This window comes from Hemicordylus capensis, chromosome 1 (genome assembly GCF_027244095.1).
Source record: "Hemicordylus capensis ecotype Gifberg chromosome 1, rHemCap1.1.pri, whole genome shotgun sequence".
NCBI classification, from domain to species: Eukaryota; Metazoa; Chordata; class Lepidosauria; order Squamata; family Cordylidae; genus Hemicordylus; species Hemicordylus capensis.
In genome coordinates, this window is record NC_069657.1 from 50,505,360 (window position 1) to 50,525,408 (window position 20,049).

Sequence of the window (20,049 nt, forward strand, 5' to 3'; positions counted from 1 at the left end):
CTGCCAACTTCCTCCGCAGTTAAGGCAGTTAAGGCACATTTGTTCACCCAGACTTTTAATTAGATCTACCGTTTTTAACAGTTTTAATATTGTGCTATATTTTAAATTGCTTTAATGTTTTAATATTGTTTTAATTTGTATTTATTGTAAACCACCCAGAGACATGAGTTTGGGGAAGTATACAAATATGTTAAATGAATGAATGAATAGCTTTTTCTGCCTAGTTGAGTAAATGTTGCATAATAACTTCTCCAGCCCCAGAGAAATCTTCACTTATTTCTGTGGGTTTATTTATTCATTCATTGTTCTTAAATAATGTTTATCCTCTGTCTTCTTCCACCAAGGGTCCTTAGAGCAGTTTACAGTATTTTAAAATAATCAGCCGGTTAAAACAAAACAAACCAGGACTGGGCCTAGGAATATACTGTGATAAGAAAAAATGGCTAGATATATTTATAGAAAGATATGCAGGAATTTTCACTAGCATGTTTTAGGCTCACATCCAGAGTCAGAAACTTTCTCTTATTCTCTAAGCCAATTTAGCAGTAATGTCTCCATTTAATCCTAATGCAATTGAGGTTCATTGCTGAAGATGAAAAGTGGTCCCGTTTTACCAAAATGCAAAGGAAATAATTTCCCAGGGAAATCCCAAATCCTCAACTAGAGGGATGGGAATTTAGCCTGAAATAGAAATGAGAATCATTTAAATTCAGAAATGTCTACAGGTAGAATTTTCCCCACATCCAAGTGAATGAAGAGGCTATTGTTTTTAGGCGCATTGCAAATCCCTTTCCCCCTCTCTTTGAAACTGTTAAAAAGAATGAGAGAATATGTGAAAGTACAGTTGGAAAGAAAGAGGTCAGATAAGAGAGGAGGAAAAAAGACTGTAAAATACATAATGAGAAGAAGAGTAGTAGGGTGAAGATGCTACTTAAATGCCATGGTAGTGATAGATGGCCTAGAAATATTACAGCCAGAAAACGCAGCTTTCCCTGGGAGAGGAGAAAAATCTGCAGGATGCCAATTGCTTCACTTCAAGGGCTGGAGCTGACAGCAGTGAGTGGGGGGTTCTCAAATTGTGGCTATGGTTATTATTATCATTATCATCACCATCATTGTTATTACTACATTGTAGCTTTCTGGGTTACTATTTCACACGGAGTTATTTAATAGCAAATGTCTGTGTCCTGAACACACTCAAGTTGGAAAGCAAGTTCCATGGTCATGAATAGGATTCTCTTCCAAGTGAATAAAAGAACTGGAGGGCCGAAGTTGGGCAGTCCTGGTCTACACTGCCTGGCAGTGACCCTCATAACCAGATTCCCCTTTAAGTAAAACTAGTTCGGTCAAACGGACCAGACTGGACCGTCAGTTCGACCGAACCGGTTCGGCAGCACACAGTTCGGCTTGAATTTGATTTGAATTCAAGCCGAATCACGACATTTAGTTCATACATACCCCTATCAAGGTTTCAGGCAGGAGTCTCTTCCATCCTTACCTGGAGATGATGCCAGGGAATGAACCTGGGATCTTCTGCATTCAAACAGATGCTCTACCACTGAGCTATGGCCCCATCCCATAAGGGCAATGTAGTCACCCATCCAAATGCAAACCAAGGCAGTCTCTGCTTAGCAAAGGGGACAATTCATGCTCACTACCACAAGACCAGCTTTCCTCCCCAAAGGAGACCAGCAGCTTAAATCTTTATTTATTTGTTTGTTTGTTTATTCGATTTCTATACTGCCCTTCCAAAAATGGCTCAGGGCGGTTCTTTGAGTTGATATAATCTGGACACCAGCTTCCTTGAGATGCCTTCTAAAGTTCATATTGAGTTGTCATTAGTGGCACTAATATTACCACTAGATTAGTTTGTGTCTTGATTATTTGCTTAGATTTACAAGTGCATTGCCAAATTGCATTTCCCCCCAATTTTGTGCTTTTATTATTGCCATCTGAACCTAAAATAAGCTTAGACACAGTAAGGTAGCACAGCAGATATATGGAAAAGCATAACTGGTGTACTTTAATTGCTGAAATGCACTCTTTTGCTCCTGAATAATCTCACTAAGGTCTAGAAATGTTTGCAGGACCACTCCAGCTCAAAAGGCTTGTGATACCAAGGAACCTTTCCCCCAAAGCTTGCTAAATAGCACATCTGCTGCTTGAGAGATACCATCTTATATCTATTTCCAAAAGAGCTGGAAATGTTACAATCCTTATGTGTGGGAGAACTAGAGTGTTTGCGGGCAAGTGGGAGCTACCAGCAGACTTGGGATGATCCGCAGATATGTCAGTTTCACAAAAATCTTTAGAAAGAAACCCAAAGGGGCCAACTGCCCCAACACCCCTCCAACTGCCCCATGTTAGTCAATAGCGTAGTGGACAGAGTGTTGGACTAGAACTGGGAAGACCAGCGTTCGAATCCCCATTCAACCATGAAACTCACTGGGTGACTCTGGGCCAGTCATGTAGCTCTCAGCCTAACCTACCTCACAGGGTTGTTGTGAGGATAAAAATAACCATGTATTCCGCTCTGAGCTCCTCGGAGGAAGAGCAGGATATAAATGTAATGAATGAATAAATAAATAACATTGAACAGAATGTGCATGAACACAGGTTAACTGGTTGGTGGAGCTAGTAGAACTCAGGGCAGGCATGTAGGATTAATGGAGTGAGGAGATAAATGTCCCTGGATCATGGGGGATTCTGGGGGCCACCAAGGTGTCCGCCTCCAGAGTGCCCCCACCTCATTATCTCTCCCCCACACTGTTCCCATCCTGACAAGGCCACTGCCTAGTGCAACACTTCCCCATGCCAGCCACGCCCCTTCCCCATGCACTGGGCATGAACAGGCGGCCCTTCTCTCTCTCCAACCAATGAGCATTTTATTCACCAGCTGGGTGCTTCCTTTCTCTCCCTCCCTCCCCCACAAAAACACCTGAGCACCAGTAACTCCCCCCACTCCCCCACACACACACAAACCCCAGAAAACAGGATACATAAAATTTGAACATGAAATAAGACCCAGGTTAGAGGAGGGACTCCTGCCTGTGTTGCTAACTTATGCTCATCACCATGGTCAGCCACAGGCTCAGGTAACACATGCACACCAGGGATACAGTGCAACATTTTGTTGTGGGTCCGTAACTGTATATCTAAATACACAATTGGTGTGTACTTGCTGTTTTTATGACTGAGTTGTTATGGATGTTCGCCACCTTTGGCATTCTTTGAGTAGAAAGTTGGGATAAAAATCCTGTCATCTAGGGGTTCCCAAGCTTGGGTCCGCAGTTGTTGCTGGACTACAACTCCCATTGTCCCCATCCACAGTGGTCAAAGGGGATGATGGGAGCTGTAATTCAACGGCATCCGGGGATCCAAGTTTGAGAACCCCTGCAAAGCAAGAAATACAACAGCAGATATTTTAAATTTGGGAGGTGACAAAGGATATAGTACCCCATGCAGCTTCTTCTAGATCTCACTCAGCTGGACATCCAGTCCCCAGGGGATTATTTATATGGGCCACTGAACCTTGCCAGGTAAGCAGCCTAGATCATAGACGCTGACTCTGTCTCTTGCATGTGAGATAGGACTCTCCCACTGAGACTGCCTTACAGTGCTCAATGGGTGTGTTTCTTGCCCCCTGTGAAGATCCTCTTTCTGCCATGCATTAGAGAAATATGTTGTCGCGGCAGAAAAGCCAAACGTGAGAAGTGTGTATTGGTTACACTTTGTGGTTCAAACTTGCAATTTGCCATAGTTCATCATCACTGAATGACTTTGCTTTCCAGAGTGACTCCTCAAGTGACAGTGAGAGTGAAGATCATTTTCTGATGCTCCCCCCACGAGACCACCTGGGCTTGGCCATTTTCTCAATGCTTTGCTGTTTCTGGCCTTTGGGAATAGCGGCCTTCTACTTTTCTCAAGGGGTAAGAATTTGAATTTGCTTTTATGTACTGCTTCTCACTGGACTGCTTTGTGAACGAGGCCTGGCAGAACCAGATTAACCATCAGCCTCCATATATCACAGAAGTGGCCTCCACCAATCGGGGGCCCTGCTAACATGAAATTATGTCAGAGCTTTGGGGTATGCGGAATGTGCTGCTTAGTCCCTGCACAGATTTTCTTCAAAGATATCTTGTTATGTCCAGCCTAACGGTGGCAAACATATAATAATAAACCAAATAATTGACCATTTCCTGCCCTTTAATAGTAACCTAAAATCTGCCACCTGCAGTATATCTCATCTTGCCTAGAGGCACAGCTGGCTATAGCATTCAACCTCCCCCATTCTACACCACAGCAAGCTCTCCTGCATGGGCTCCCTCATTGCTGGGTACCTCCCTAAGTTTTGGGGTGAGACACTTTTGTGTATGGGACAGGAAAAAGGAGGTAACAAGGGAGCCGCTCTCTTTCTCAAAGAGTTGCTCTGCACCATGGTGCAATGAGCACAGAGATGGTCTTAGAGATCAGAATTTGGCCTTTCTGAGGGTGCTGGGCCCTTGGCAGCTGCCTAGCGATGACAATCCCTGACACTGGCCCTGCGTAATGGTGTTTGTACCCCTTGACAAATGATGAGGGGGAAACTGTGTCTGTGTGTTGTATTCTATCTAGTAATCTTTTATGGTTTGTTGTTGAGAGAAGTTTGTCCCAGTGGGGATCCTGTAGAGATTGTGGGGGGTGGAGTCAGAAAGGAAAAGGGATGAAAAGGAGAAGGAGAAAATGGTGCTGTTTCTGACTAAACTCTTAGTTAAATCTATATAAGATTACTTTATGTTTATGAAGGAAGTAGCTATAAAACATTTGGTAATGGGATTCTGACCCAGCTAAGCGTGTGAGTTTGCAAAGCTTGTGCATGTTCTTGCCACCTCATTTCCTTGCATTACTGGGCCTACACTCCTGAACTGCTGCATTCTGCTGTTGCTGCTGCTGATTGTTTCTCCAGCTTCCTGACCTGCACAACCCCTGAAGATACTTTTCCTTATCAGTCCTGGACTCTGTTGTTCACTGGATGCCAACCACAGCATGGCTCAGATCCCACCACCACCTTTTTCCTTGTCCAGCCCTGGAGAACCTGCTCTTCCCTGGAAACAATGGAGGTCCTATTTCTGCAATTACCTCCTCACCAGGGCGCACCTAGGTAATTTTAGAGCCCGGACCTGAAGGGCTTTGGAGGGCCCCCACCACTACCACTTGAGGGCTTGTGGGGGTCAGGGGCAAGTTAAATCCCCCCCTTACTTTTTCCAGCCACTGGAGATGGGAGCAGCCCTCGTCCCTGCCACACAGCAGTGGTTGAATAAAGAAAAAAAGAAAAGATTTAACTTGTGCAGTGGGCGCAGGGCAGCGGCGGGGCTCTGGGGAGCCCCCCCCTCCCCCCGGAGACAGGAGGCCATGGATCAAATCCCCAAGGTCCATGGCTAAGTCCACTTCTGCTCCTCACCATACAGACCCCGATTTTACTCCAGCAAAGCTGGACGAAGCAGAAGAATATATAGCAGAAGACTACCAAGGTCTCTAGGCAGTTTACAATAACAGACTGTAAATTTACTTTGAATATGATTGCTGAACATTACAAGTTCTATTCTAGATCCCAACTGCCTAGTGAAGATATCAATCAGTATTTCACAGCATTGTGTGCCTTAAGTGTAACCTGTGAGTTTGCCAGCTTTACTGATGAGCTGATCAGGGATTAGATTGTTATGAAAACAAACTTCTCCAAATTGCATGGAAAACTGCTATGGGAGTGAAACGGTACCTTGGATAACATTATAGATATGGCTAGGAAGGTAGAATATCCTATTCACTGTGCCAAATCTCTCTCTTTGGTACCCCAGACCCAACCTCCTGAAATCCAGGCTGTTCCGTCTAAATCCTTTCAAACCCAATCTTCTCATATGGCGCTGCCCCAGAAAGTGGCAGCACGAGGAAGAAGGAGCTACCAATGCTACCGATGTGGAGACTGCCCACAAAGCCATTTTTCCCCAGTGTCCTGAATGGACAGTGACTTGCAGGGGGAAATGGGGACATTTTGCTAAGATTTGAAGATCTGCAGTCCGTTACTGATTCACTATATGATAAGTATGAGGCAGATGAACCACTTCCTGACAGCGATTTAAGTGTGACAGAATCAGAGCCTGCTTCTCCACATTGTCAAGTTAAACTTCAGTGGGCTGGAAACATCAGAAAGATCTATGGATAGTGTTAGACCCAAATAGCACAGAACACGCGTATTACAGTTGATGGAGCATTCATATGCTGATGATTGCTGATTTCTCAGACATTTTTGCTGATATTCCTGGCACTGCCATACATTTCAAACATAAAATTCAGATGAAGGCACATGCAATACCTGTACAACATGAAGTGAGGAACGTACCCATAGCATTGCACCAACCACTTAGAGAGGCGCTCTTAAGACTACAGCATGCTGACATCATAGAGACTGTTGATTAATCAGAATGGGTCTCTCCCATCATTCCTGTATGGAAATCAAATGCTACACATTTTGAATGAGTGTAGATTTAAGAGGTGTGAACTCTAACATGGTAGTGGATTGTCATCCATTACCTAATATCAATCAAATGCTGCTTACTTTGAAAGAGGCCTCAGTATTCACAGCTTTCGACTTGTCTACCAGCCTATCATGAAATTCCTCTGCTAAAAGGTTCATGCAAATGCTCAGCCTTCATTACCCCAGCTTCGGTATTTCAACAAATGATGCATGAAACTTTTGGGACAATGGATTGCATCACTAACTTTCAGGATGGCATTTTAGAGTGTGGCAAAACCATTGAGGAGTATGATGCTAAACTGACATAAATCTTAAGAAAACTCTAACAACATGGACTTACTACCTCTGCAGAGAAATGTCAGTTTTGCACACACTCATTGACGTATTTCAGACACACAATGAGGCACTTCATCTGAGCAGTGTGAAGTGCCACAAGGGGGTTTGCAGGGATAGCGGGCTTGACCCACTCTCCTTACACACGAGAAGGCAACTCACCCTGGGAGGCCAGATCAGTCACCCACATGATTACCAGCTCCATCACGGAGCTGGTTGGGGTGGCGGGGATCAGGGGCCTTACGACCCCTGGAAGTACCAGAATGCCCTGTGCAAGTGCGTGGGGCATTATGGGGAGTCCCCCAATGCCAGGAGGTTGTTTTAGGCTCCCTATAGGGGGTCAATTTGTGGTTAACCCCACAACCAGGAAAACGGGTTTAGTGGAGCATGCTCTCCGCTAACCTCATTTAATGGGGGGGGGCGGCATTTAAGAGGGCTGGCTGCCAGGAGTCACATGGCTCCTGTTGCAACACACAACCAGCCGAAACCAGGCTGGGCTCCCTTAGCCTAGTTTCGGCTGGCCGTGAGAATAGCCTCAATATCTCAGAGTGGCGTACATCCCATAACAGACTTGGTGAAAGCTATTTGGGAAGCACTATAGCCACACAACAAGGATGCACTTCACTCATTTTTAGGACTCTGAGAATATTATTCTAAATATGTTAGACAATTTGCCTCAAAGATTTCTCCATTGCGGCTTATTTTTTAAAAGAATGTAGCATTTAACTGTGATGCATCCTGAAAGGCTCGTTTTCAGACCATCAAATTGGACATTGTTGAAAGCCCTGCTCTCACTTCTTTTGACACCAACAGGCACACTATTATAACCACTGATACTTCTGAATATGGTTTGGGTGCCGTCTTGACCCAGAAAAAAGGGACAGGGAAATTACAGTTGTTTTGCTTCCAGAGTAAGGATGTGCCCGAAATGTTTTGGAGGCCATTATAGAGGCCATTTCAGCCATTTCGGCTTTTGGAGGTGGCAGGGGTGTTCCCATAAGGGTGGGGGAGGGTGCACTTACCCCTCCCACTGCATTTCCCCGCCGGCGCTCCGTTGTATCAAATCCCCTTGGGGCATCAGCGTACTACCCTGCTGCCCCATTGCCATCTTTGGCTGGAAGTGGATGGAAGCATCAGGTGTACGTGTGCTTGTTGCATGCGTGTGCATGGCAGATGGGCATGTGTGTGCATGCGACAAGCACACGCGCTCCTGGTACTTCTGGCCACTTTCTGCCGAAGATGGCAACAGGGAGGCAGGGAGGTGCACTGCCTCCCTGAGGGACTTTGATACAACGGAGCACTGGTGGGGGAAATGCAGTTGGAGGGGTAAGTGACCCTCCCCCACCCTTAAAGGAACACCCCCACCACCTCCGGAACAGTTCCGAGCACATCCCTATTCCAGAGTGCTTACTGCATCAGAGAAGATGTATTCTGTCATTGAAACAGAAGTTCTAGCATGTTTCTCAGCACTGAGGCACTTCAGGACTTATATGTGTGGGGCAAAAAATTCACTTTATGATCAGACCATAAACCCCAACTGCTTTATTTACTACTTGGGGATCAAGTCAAGCAACTCCAAGAATGGTCAAATGGATCACCAGGCTTATGGATTTTGATTTCCAGGTGCACATTTCCAGATTGCAATTTTACTTTCCTTCCCCGCAGAAGGGCAGGTGTGCGTTTACATATCATCCAGATTTACATCACAGTCGCTACAAACTATTGACGAGCACTCCATACACGATTTGGGTTTTTCATTGCACAATGGATCTTAGCCTGATTTATGTCCGGGATTAAAAAAATCCACTTTTTTGCATCAGGTTTTTTGGTTGGCTAATAAATTCACTCTAGGATACCCCTCTCCTACTTTTAAGCCCATGTTTAAGCCCACTGTCTGGGAATGCTGCAGGTGGAATATCTTCCAGGTCTTCAGAATACAACTGCAGGTCATTTATCTCAACTTCCATTTCTAGGCCAAGAGTTGATCCCAGAAATCGAGGTTGAAGGAGTAGTAATTGCACAAATAGCTTCATCCTCTCATGGAATGATCATGTCTTTTGAATGGAAAGCAGTCCTCAGTGCTGATCAAGTGCTTACTGAACTTAAATCTTACATAACTAATGGATGGCCAGATAAAAACAAGATACCTGGACATTTTCAACCATACATGAATGTAGCAAGTGAGCTGTCCATGACTCTACTTACTCTAGTAGAGTATCCCAATGGTCTCTGGGGAAAACTTGCTCTGAATATAATGGGGCCTTTTGATAACCACAAAACAAAGATTTGCTATAATGATGGTGAATTACTATTCCAAGTGGCCAGAAGTTTCCTTTACTGTCAACATTACTACAAACAAGATTATCTGGTTCATAGCTGCTGTTTTTGTGAAAGAAGGTCTTCCTAAAGAACTAGGGACTAACAATGGGACACAGATTACCTCATTTGAAATGGAGCAATACTTGCATAACCATGTGATAAACACAAGACTATTTCCTTGTACCATCCTCAAGGGAATGGCTTAGTGGAAAGAATGAACAGATTAGTGAAAGGAAGTATACAACTGGCTGCTATGCAACAACAAGAGGCAATCCGTGAAACTCTATTAGCTATTGAACTACTAGTCATTCTACTACAGGAAAATCACCTTTTGAACTGCTGAGAGGACACAAAACTACTTTATTTGTTTTATTTGTTAGACACCCCGTAACCAATTATTCTACCAAACTTACCCAATGGCAACAGCTGATAGGCTTTTCCTGCCATCTCACCCTGAGGATGCAAAGATTCGTGATCGGATAAGGGAGAAGCAACAAAAATACAAATTGTATGTGGATCAGAAATGGGGTGTGAAACAGCAAACATTTCAGGTGGAGGACTTTGTTTGAGTACAGCTGCCTTATAAAGTGAGAAAGGGATGTTTCCAATATTCTGGACCAAGAATTGGTCCGATATTCTGGACCAATCTGAGGAGATTCTGTCATATTGGCTTATGGAAAGAAATGGAAAAGTTTGAGATTTTCCAGCATGTATACTTTGAGAAAAGAGGAAAGGGGAGCTGAGCTGACCTCAAGAGCAGAACTGGAGAGGAATTTGATCTTGCCTCCAGTTTTGACCTCACAGAGGAGGCTGATGAAAGTGATGGGCAATCCTCTGTACCAAAAGAAAACACATCACTAATAGTAACAGCTCCTGTTCCAGATAATTAGGTGGGTGGGTGTGACAGGAGACCACCTAAAAGACTTCAAGACTGTCACTTAATTTTAAATTAATTCAATTCTTGGAGAGGGATGTGTTGTATTCTATCTAGTAATCTTTTATGTTTTGTTGTTTAGAAGTTTGACCCAGTGGGGATCCTATAAAAAGTGGGGAAGGGGTGAAAAGAGAGGAAAGGAGAAATCAGAAAGGAAAAGAGAGGGAAAGGAGAAAATGGAGTTGTTTCTGAATAAACTCTTAGTTAAATCTATATAAGATCACTTTGTGTATATGCGGGAAGCAGTTATAAAACACTATGTTCCCAAGAAGGCTGTCCAGAATCAGAACCCGAATGAACTTGTTCCTGCCACACTGCATCCAATTTTAAGTGCCACATAATTGCAGAAGAGTGCATACTTCTCTGTTTATGTGTGAAAGCTGACAGAGAAGAGCCATGTGGGGCTTTGGGTTATGGTTCAATGTAAGGTAACCCCTTTAAAGTAACCCAGAAACCTTTCAAGGTAACTGTAACCACAGCCCTGTCGGGAAGAGATGGTGAACCATCCCATCTAGGGTGACCAAGTACAAAAGAGAACAGGGCTCCTGAACCTTTGATCAGTCTTCTTGAACATGGGTGATGAAAATGTAGTAAAATATTTAAAACCAGGCCTCACCACTGACTTAGAAATTCTATGCCAAATAAATACATCGAAGAATTGCAGGTATGTGAAACTCTAACAATGATGACTTATAAATTACATTGCAGTTGTCCAGTATCTGTCTTCCTATCTCATTTCCAGTTTTGAAGCTGACAGCAAAAATATTTGTTATTAGTCTCCAAATGTACGAGTTCACTCTTTGTGCGAATGAATTTAATATCAATTCTATTACTCCAGTTCATTTTGCATAACTACCAGTTCTTTGCATTTACAGTGCTTAGCTTGGTGTCATTCACAAATTTCATCTGCCATTTCCTATTTCGCTCCCCAGGGTCTCTAATGAATAAAATAGGTCCCTGGTCTGATTGCTGAGGAAGTCAATTTGATACATCTCTCCAATTTGCCTTTAAGCATAACCCTTTATTTGCTTTCCTGTAACCAGTTCCTTACCCATCTTTTCCAGGTTATATAGTAATTTCCTTTATAAGATGCTGGAATGAAGTCCAAATAGATTATATCAATTGCATTTTCCTAGTTCTAGCAATAGTTTCTGTAGAGTAAAAATGAAGATGGGTGAAAAAACTTGCAGTGTGGAGGTTGTATTCTTTCATCATACGATCATACCAGTGAGTTTCTACTGATTTATGCTGTGTTACAGTGAATCAAACTAACCTAGGTTTTAATTCAGAAAGAAGATGATGAGGATAAAAGATATCTGGAAGTCTTTGTTCAGATCTTTAGTCACTAAGTCAATATAGACTTAAATAAGGCCCAGCTAAGGAAGCTTTGAAATTCTAGCTGAGAGTCCAATTCTAGTCTGAAATTCTAACTGGGAACTCCAGTACTGATGAAACACTGTTTCAGACTATACAATAAAAAATAAATAAATGCCAACTCACTCTCAAACCAGGCAATGATGACTTTCTTAGCGAGCAACAATATTGCAATTGTTAGGGAAAGATTTTGAAGAGGGGCAAATTAAAGCTTGCCAGTGACACAAAAGCATTAGGCTCAAGAGTGTCCTATGTGTCATTTTGAAGGATGTAATGATACCACTGATAAAGGAAACTATGTGGCAAGGTAGCAGGTAAGATTCAAAGCCAACAGTTCCGCAAGAATTGTAGACATCAAAGGAACAGTGTAATCTTGTTGAAGGGTTTGGGTAGCCTGCAGATTAGCCCTTAGCAGTCAGAGGTGGAATAATTCTTTAGAACTGAGGTGTCTGGATACTAAGCCAATCTTCTCTCGGAGAACCAAATCAATGCATCTAGCAACACCCAGTTCACTAGATTGGTCCAACACAGCAGTGATCCACCTGTTTGCACTGGGCAAACAGTGAAAGAACCACCATAACTCCCATCAAATGACAGTGGGCAAGATCAGTGAAGCCAAAAGGCAAGAGCAACATGGTGACATCACCATGGCAATGGATTTATCCCCACCCTATCTGGAAGTCTCTTGGGTGGTGGGAAGTGAAATGTGAGGATGTAAAACTTCCCTGCAAGTGATCCAAGGCTGAGGAGGATTCCTCCGTGACTTTAGGGGAGCCCAGGAGGAAAAAGAGGAACAAAATTAAGCCAATTCCATTCTCCTCTAGGAGATCTGGAGAAAGCAGGTGCGGAGTATGAGGCATAGCAACCATTTTGCTTTGTTCAGATTTTGAATCTCTGAATCTTCTTCTGCCCCTGACTTGGCATTTTAGCTCAGGGGAGATTTCATGGAAGAGCCAGTGTGATGTTCCATGGGGAAAAAAAACCCTTGTTTGCATGATCCATTGGGTCATGTAACTTGCAGTCTGTATGTATTTGCTTAACAATATTTTAATTTTGCAGATCCAGATAAGACCATGCCTTTTCCCCTGAAAAACAGTTAACATTAATAATTATGACTCTCACGTAATAGTAATTGGTTGCCTAAATATTGTTTTGTTTCTGGTTTTTCCAGACAAGTAAGGCAATCTCCAAGGGGGACTTCCACCTGGCCAGCTCGGCTTCCCGGCGAGCTTTATTCCTCGCTGCACTCTCCATCACCATCGGCACAGGGGTATATGTTGGAGTGATTGTAGCACTGATTGCTTACCTCTCTAAAGGTGGCCACGTATAGGAAAGACTGTTGTGCAGAAGCCCATCTCTCTGCACCTGATGGATAATTCTCTTGGATTTCATACAGTATTTCCTTTCCTGTGAAACTTAGGACATCGTATTTATAAGGATGGTTAAGGAGTGCTCTCTACACAGAGATCTGTGCTCATAAGTACTGTGCTGGCTCATTCCTCTTTCAGATGAACGACAGATATGACCTACTTTACATCATGGACTGACAAGCTTTAAAAAAAACCCCAAAACCCTAGTGTAAAAGATAGCACAGTCTGGATTTTGGGACTGCCAGAAACAAAAATGAGAAAGGGATGGTTTTAAAATTTTTGTCTGCAGGGTATTTTCAAGCCAATGTTCTTATGACCTGCTGTGTGTAAAGTTCAGACTGAGGGCTACACAATGATGGCACAGTATTTGTCAAGATATTCACATTTTTATGCCGATGACACTACCTGCAATATCAAATGTTAGCAATTTACCCTTGGGTAGTTGCATACCAGGAGAAGCCAGCTTTGATCAAGGTTCTCTTTCAGAGGCTTTGTTCGCATAACCTGTCTCTCAGACGACAGCTCCTGTGTCAGGCTTTCCCTATAGCCTCATCACACAATGATGGGACCTTGGAGAGTCACATCCATCACGTCAATCTCAGATATATTCATACTTTAAATAAGACAATGAAAAATAGTTGTGTGTTAATTATTACAGTTATTAAACTGAACTCACAGAAGGTGCTTGGCATATTCTTCAGGGGCCTTCTAGTTTTAATTTCAGTTTTTAGTATGTGCATTAAAATGCCATTCAGAATGGCTTAACCATGACCATTTTGACTTGGAAAATCATCAGTAAGTGATGTGGTATGATCACTATCACATCCGAAAAAAACTTTCCTCAGTGCTGTAGCTCTTACCACATAGAAGAAAAATCCATACACAGAAATTGCATAGCTAAGTCAACTTATGGCAGCGGTTCTCAAACATGGGTCCCCAGATGTTGTAGGACTACAACTTCCATCATCATCCCCAACTTCCATCATCCTCATCCCCATGTTGTGCATACTAATGCACATACTAGGTGCATTAGTATGCATGTAAAGGGACTGTAAATGCATTAGTATGTGTTTAATGGAACAGCTATATGGGACTGTTCATACCTGGCAGGAAGAACATCTGGAGACCCAGGTTTGAGAACCCCAGTGACTTGATTTTCCTTGGGGGGAAATTGCCCTACAGCCACCATTAAAATTTCCACATGAAATGGGAACATGCTTTCAGACAGACTCTTAAAACAAGAAAACTCAGTTGGAATGCTTGGATTTAAGCCTGTTTAGTTCCATTGACTACATATATGCTTCATCTGGGCTTTTGATGCTACCTACTAACCATGATAGCTGTATACTTCCATCAGGATCAAAGGTGGTTTGCCCCTGAACACCAGGTGCTAGGGAACACCAATAGGGGCGGTGGTTACCCTCTCACCCCCACTTGTGGGCTTCCCAGATGCATCTGGTTGGCCACTTTATGAAGCAGGATGCTGGACTAGATGGGCCTTTGGCCTGATCCAGGAGGGCTTTTCTTATGTTCTTATGATGTAGACATTGAAGCCATTCACTGAGATACAGATCAAAGATGCACCTGGAGAATGAGAGAGCAGTCTAATAGAACTTCCTAACTAACTGCACCAGTGCAGTGGGGAAGTGGCATATTTTTCTCACCTTCCCTAGTAAGTCCTCTGTGCTACCCAAAAATATATCCCTGAGGGATGCACATCCCTCAGGGACATATATTTGGGTGGCACAGAGGGCTTCCTGGGAAAGGGGGAGGCATCAAAAATTGCTGCTAAATATGTGCATTATACACATACTAATGCACATACTAAGAGCATTAGTATGCCTGTATTGGGACTGTAAGTGCATTAGTATGTGTGTAATGGGACAGCTATATGGGACTCTTCATACCTGGCAGGAAGAACAGAGAGAGTGGTTATAGTGAATGTTTGTTATCCCATTAAGACTTTTTCTGTATGGTCCTTTTAGATTCTGTTCTGTCCACTATCTGATTCAATGTATGCATGCATTTCTTAGGTGAAATGATTCAGCATCTGGAAGTACAGTGTCTTCAACATTCTGAGGACATCCATTTATAAATATTTTTCCTTAGTACCTGTCCTAACCATTCTGAATCTGTCCTTGGCCTTAGTTGTGAACTCAATGAGGTTCTAGACAACTGAGAATTCAGCAGATTAGTGGTGGGTGAATCTAATTACTTAAGATGAAGTTCTACTACTTCCTGGCACCCATGTTTTTGGCCTTGAGGTCCTCCTGGACGCTCTGTAGAGTCTGAATTCTCCACAGTGAGTCCAGGAGTTGGCAGCGGCTAGAAGAACCTTCCAGCAGTGGCTTCTAGTAAGCAAGCTCCACTGTTTGTTTCTGTCTAATACAGACATAGCCATTGTCATCCCTGCCTTAGTGACCCCTAGGATTGGCTGTAGTAACATACTGTAGTTGTGGATGCTTTGGAAAGTGTTTGAAAGCCTCAGCTGGTGCAGAACATGCCAGCCCACTTTTCCTTAGGGAATAGAACAACAGGAACATATTACAGCAGCACTATAAAATCTGCACTGGCTGCCAGTATGCAACCCATGGTGCTGGTGGTAGCAAATAAAGTCTCTGACCATATAAATCCATGAGGCCCCTCTGATCCCGTGAGGATTCTGAAAGTACTACATTACTACAGTGGTCCCTCTACTTACGAAATTAATCCGTTCCGAATGCACATTTGTAAGTCGAAAAGTTCGTAAGTCGAAAAGCGGTTTCCCATAGGAATGCATTGGGAACAGATTAATGCATTCCGGAGCCTAGAAAAAAGACCCAGACCCGCAGTAAGGCTTGCAAACTGCACAGGAACATTTCTTTTCAAGAATAAACAGGCAGTAAACAGGCAGGCAAGTCAAGGAAACCGCATGTAAAATTTGTAAGTCGAGGAAACCCCATCTAAAAATTTGTAAGTCGAGGAAACCCCATCTAAAAATTTGTAAGTCGAAAAAACCGCATCTAAAACCGGATCTAAAACTGCCGTTTGTAACTCGAAAAATATTTATGTCGAGTAGTTTGTAAGTCGAGGGACCACTGTACATTAAATATGGCCACCACAACATTAAATATGGCCACCTACAACAGGCTGATTGACTTCCTCTCTAGTTGCAGAATTTCCTCCCAGTAAAGGCCCACCTGCATCTTGAAAATACTGCCTTTTCTATTTACATAAGTATTTGATAGCAAGGGATGTGTATAGGGGCACTGTGGGTGGGATTTTGAAAGTGTTGCTATGAGTTTTTCTTTGTATTATTGATGTTTCAGATATTGATGTTTTAATGTGGTTGGAAGCCACCTCGAGCCTCTTGGAAAGAGGCAGGGTAACAACTGCAACAAGTAAAGAAGCCCAAACACTTCAGCAGGACAGTAACAGACTGGATTCTAAATAGAGGGACGGTTTAAACCATACTAGTTTAAAAACTACTATTTGGAGCCTGTGTAGAGTGGCCGTTCAGCCCACCCACACAATAAAGGGATGCACCAGAAGGGTGTCAGAACACCACAAAGGACATTGTCACAGGTACGCACCCAGTGCATCCTCCTTTAATCAAATGGGCTGGAAGGTGTTGTCCAAACTTGACCCAGAAATGAGAAAGGAGGGGAGGGGAGGGAAAGATTTGAGGAAGTGAGGTTACTTGATCCTTCCAGATTAGAACAACAGGTGATAGACCAAACTAGGATACCTTTCCAGTGCAGTTCCCCAACGACTCTCTGTGACTGGTGTGAAACACATTTCCAGTTTCATCCACTTTAGCCAGCACAAGTGTTTTGATTTCACTTCCTTGCCTTGGCATGACACAACACTAAGGACTTGCTTTCCTTGAAGCAAGAATTTAATTTCAGCTCATAGCCCGAGAGTGAAAAATACTGTTTGCTAATTATCAAAGTCCAGAAAAGAGATATTTCTGGGTTTTAAGTTGGGGAAAACAAAACAAACAAGAATGCTCCCCCCTCCCCCAGCCAACCACTAATGTGGCGGGGGGAGGCACTTCTTTAGGGTTTTGCGCTTGACAGCATCGGTGTAGTATTCCTTCTCTAAATTTCATACTTATTGCTGTGTGCTTGTTTATCCCCCAGCAAAATGGCTATTCAGAACACTGAGGATTATCTTGTGAATGAAATGTAAGAAGTCTATAGCAAGAAAGATCAGTCTGTGCCTCGAGTGTGACTCCCAGGCAGTACAAGAAAGTGAACAGAAGCTAATGAAGAGGCCCTTAGCTTTCAGGCTTGCCGGCGTTGCCATCGAGATTTAAACCTGAATGGCTGCCACACTTATCTTCCATCTTTATACTGGGAAATAGAAGGCCTGCAAGCCATGGTGTTAGAAGAAGAATCATCTGAGAATGCCCCAAGGGTAAGAGGGCTCTGGAGACTGTTTATTCAGACTGCAGGAGAAATGTAATCAGAGGTAGGAATTAGAAATAGTAGGGAGGCGAAGGGAGCTGTTAAGACGAAGAGAGAATGGGCATGGGGACCATTGGACAAGAAGAAACAAGGGCAGCTGCCAGGGCTGTTGAAAAACAAGAAAGAACATCAGCCGAAGTAGCAGAAGTGGAAAGAAGGAGAAGGAGCAAACGCAATGGGACTTGGCTACATGTAGAAGATTCCTGGGCCATCCCTGGTCTACAGTCCTAACCAAGGGTCTAGTGTCAGAATCCAAATACTCTGTAAATCAGACATAGAGTAAATCGGACACTGCCTGGAGTCAGTTTGGACAATAATCTTCCATCTACGCACATGCAATAAGGACATGCATGCGTCACGAGTGCACATAGTCTTCCCTCCCCCTCCTGAGTTATTGGGGTGCTTTCCCCTAATAGTATGGGGAAGTGATTTGTCTGAACCACTCCTCTGCATGAATTAATATTTCTAGCATGTGCAGAGGGATGGTTTGGATTGGTGGGGGGAGGGGGACGTGCACTTAGGAAAGGGCACCTTGGTGTGCCAGGAGTGGGGAAGGACATGGATGCTTATGACATATGCACATCCTTATTGTGTGTGGCTGAAGCATTGTTCAACCAGTCCCTGCTGAGGAGCATTAAAAAATTTCTAGGTACTTTGTAATAGGAAGAATTTCATAGCCCTTTCCCCAAAACGTTTACCAAGAAGGAGTCTCACGCTTCATGCCCTTCACAACGCTCAGCACCCTCTGTCCCTTTCTTTCCTCTGCCTTTTACACTTGTATCTAGGGGTGCAGACTGGAGCTCCCCATCTTCTGTCTTGAATTTATCTGTGCACGCTGTAGCTGTTCTGTGAGAGGCTCAGCATGGTCTGTATAGTTCAAATGTACATTTCATTCTAAAGCAGCATGTTAATGTTTGAGATTTCTATTGTACATGAGCCATAATGGAGAGAAGCACATGATAAAAGAAACCTGTTCAGAAGAAATCTCCGAAAGGGCCCATTATGTTTTATATAATGAAAGTTAATAAAAAGCAGGAAAGAAAAACTTAGTTATTGGTGGTTTGGACTTTGATATGGACAAAAACATGAGAAGGGGATAAACTGGCTCATAACTCTTGAGATCAGCAAAACCAGAATCTCTGTTCAAGACAATACCCGTATTTACCCGAACTGAAGACAACTCTGAATTTAAGACGTCCTCCTTAAAAAGTAGAAATGAAATACAGGTTATACCTGCATTTACTCGAAAGGAATCAGACTCTGAATTTAAGACAATCTCATTATTTATAATAGTAAAAAAACTTGGAAAATCCTAGTCTTGAATTCAAGTAAATATAGTAAACACAATACACTAAATGTGTGGAGAAGGAAAATGGGATTCCTAGCCTCATCCTCCACACTTTTATAGAGTTATAGAGCCTATGTGTGTACAAACAGTGGATGCATAGGCAGGGATCTCAGAAGTGTTTTTTTGGGTGGCAGGGCTCAGGGTCAGGGATAGGGAGCAGACTGTCTATGTTTATTTTGTTGTTCTCCTTGCCCTGCCACCATTAGAGAAAGAGCTCTTGTAATATTTGGCTTCCAGTAGACATGTTTCCCACTGAGGAGTATTTTGTATATGCGTAGGTACAAACGTGTGAGTTTGTACCTTCTTTGCTTGCTGATCTGCAGACAGCACAATTTACTCAACATTGGCTGAGACCAGCACTGCATAATTAGCTGTTAGCCCATGCACATTTATCTTGGGACTAAGCACTGCTGAACTCAATGGGACTTACTTCTGAGTAAACAAGCCAAGGATTGGGCAATGAGATTATAAGACTGTCCTATCTCAAAAGGTAAGAGCAGGCTATAAATGGATCTAATATTAAATTCAACATTAAATTCAAAAATAATCCCAACTACTGCATACTGGGGGGAAATGATCCATGAACAATAAAGAATGGCAGAAGAACCAGAAGCTCACTGTTTAGGGCTTGGCCAACCAAGTGGCGTCTCTCTCTTTCTCCACATATTAGTTCTGCTCAGTTCCTCCCACCACAGCTCAGCTCTGTTTCCAAGGCACAGCAAGCAAGGCTTTGCCCCTGGCTGCTGCGGTCTACAGTAAAGACTGTACTTCTCTATCTATCTATCAGCCTTAACTATAACAGCAGTCTTTCCCTGCCCCCCTTGAACATGAGGGGGCTCAGCTGCCTTTGGCCACTGGCCAGTCTCCGTGGATGGGCTTCTAGACTCCTCTGCCCAATTTCACTTCGGGGGCCCATGTGCAAAGGCCCTATACAGGCCTTCAACTGAAAGTATCTTCAGCAGAGCATCACCACGGGAGGAACAGAGCAAAGGGCACCTTCCTTAGACTAATGGCGGACTGCTCAGTATGTGAGCCAATACTTTTTAGGGGATTGTCATTAATGCACGAAATGGGCTTGGGCATTTCACATGACCTCTGCATATTAGCTTATTCTTCTTAGTCCACCGTAATACCATGTTTCCCAGCTCCATCAATCTGCTGCCTGAAACAGCCGCCACACCCAGTCTCATTCGTGGACTGGCCGTGCTGTCCACTAAAAAATCTGGAAACAATGCACAACTGCATAAGATGCTGTAGCAACACTGGTCTGAAAAGACCATATGGTCTAACAGCATGGCCAGTCCACTAATGAGACTGGGTGTGGCGGCGGCTACCGGCAGCAGATTGGTAGAGATGGCGGATTGATGGCTGGCTGCCTCTGCCAACCCGACACTTCCAGCTGCCTTACCTGG

At 43.5% G+C, this 20,049-nt stretch overlaps 1 protein-coding gene across 4 annotated transcripts in view; it reads left to right on the forward strand.

Annotated features, from left to right (window-relative positions):
• SYNDIG1L (synapse differentiation inducing 1 like) overlaps positions 1 to 20,049 on the forward strand; it is an 86,126-nt gene that overhangs the window by 59,863 nt on the left and 6,214 nt on the right. The window contains exons 4-5 of one of the 4 annotated variants that reach the window (XR_008313047.1): positions 3,792 to 3,929; positions 12,643 to 16,405. Coding sequence is in view for 3 of the 4 variants with exons in the window: in XM_053283428.1 (XP_053139403.1) it covers positions 3,792 to 3,929; positions 12,643 to 12,801 (297 nt within the window). In the remaining variant the exon portion in view is untranslated. Of the gene's footprint in view, positions 1 to 3,791; positions 3,930 to 12,642; positions 18,339 to 20,049 lie in introns of those variants that run through there. The other 3 variants (XM_053283427.1, XM_053283428.1, XM_053283429.1) reach the window with 3 other exon arrangements.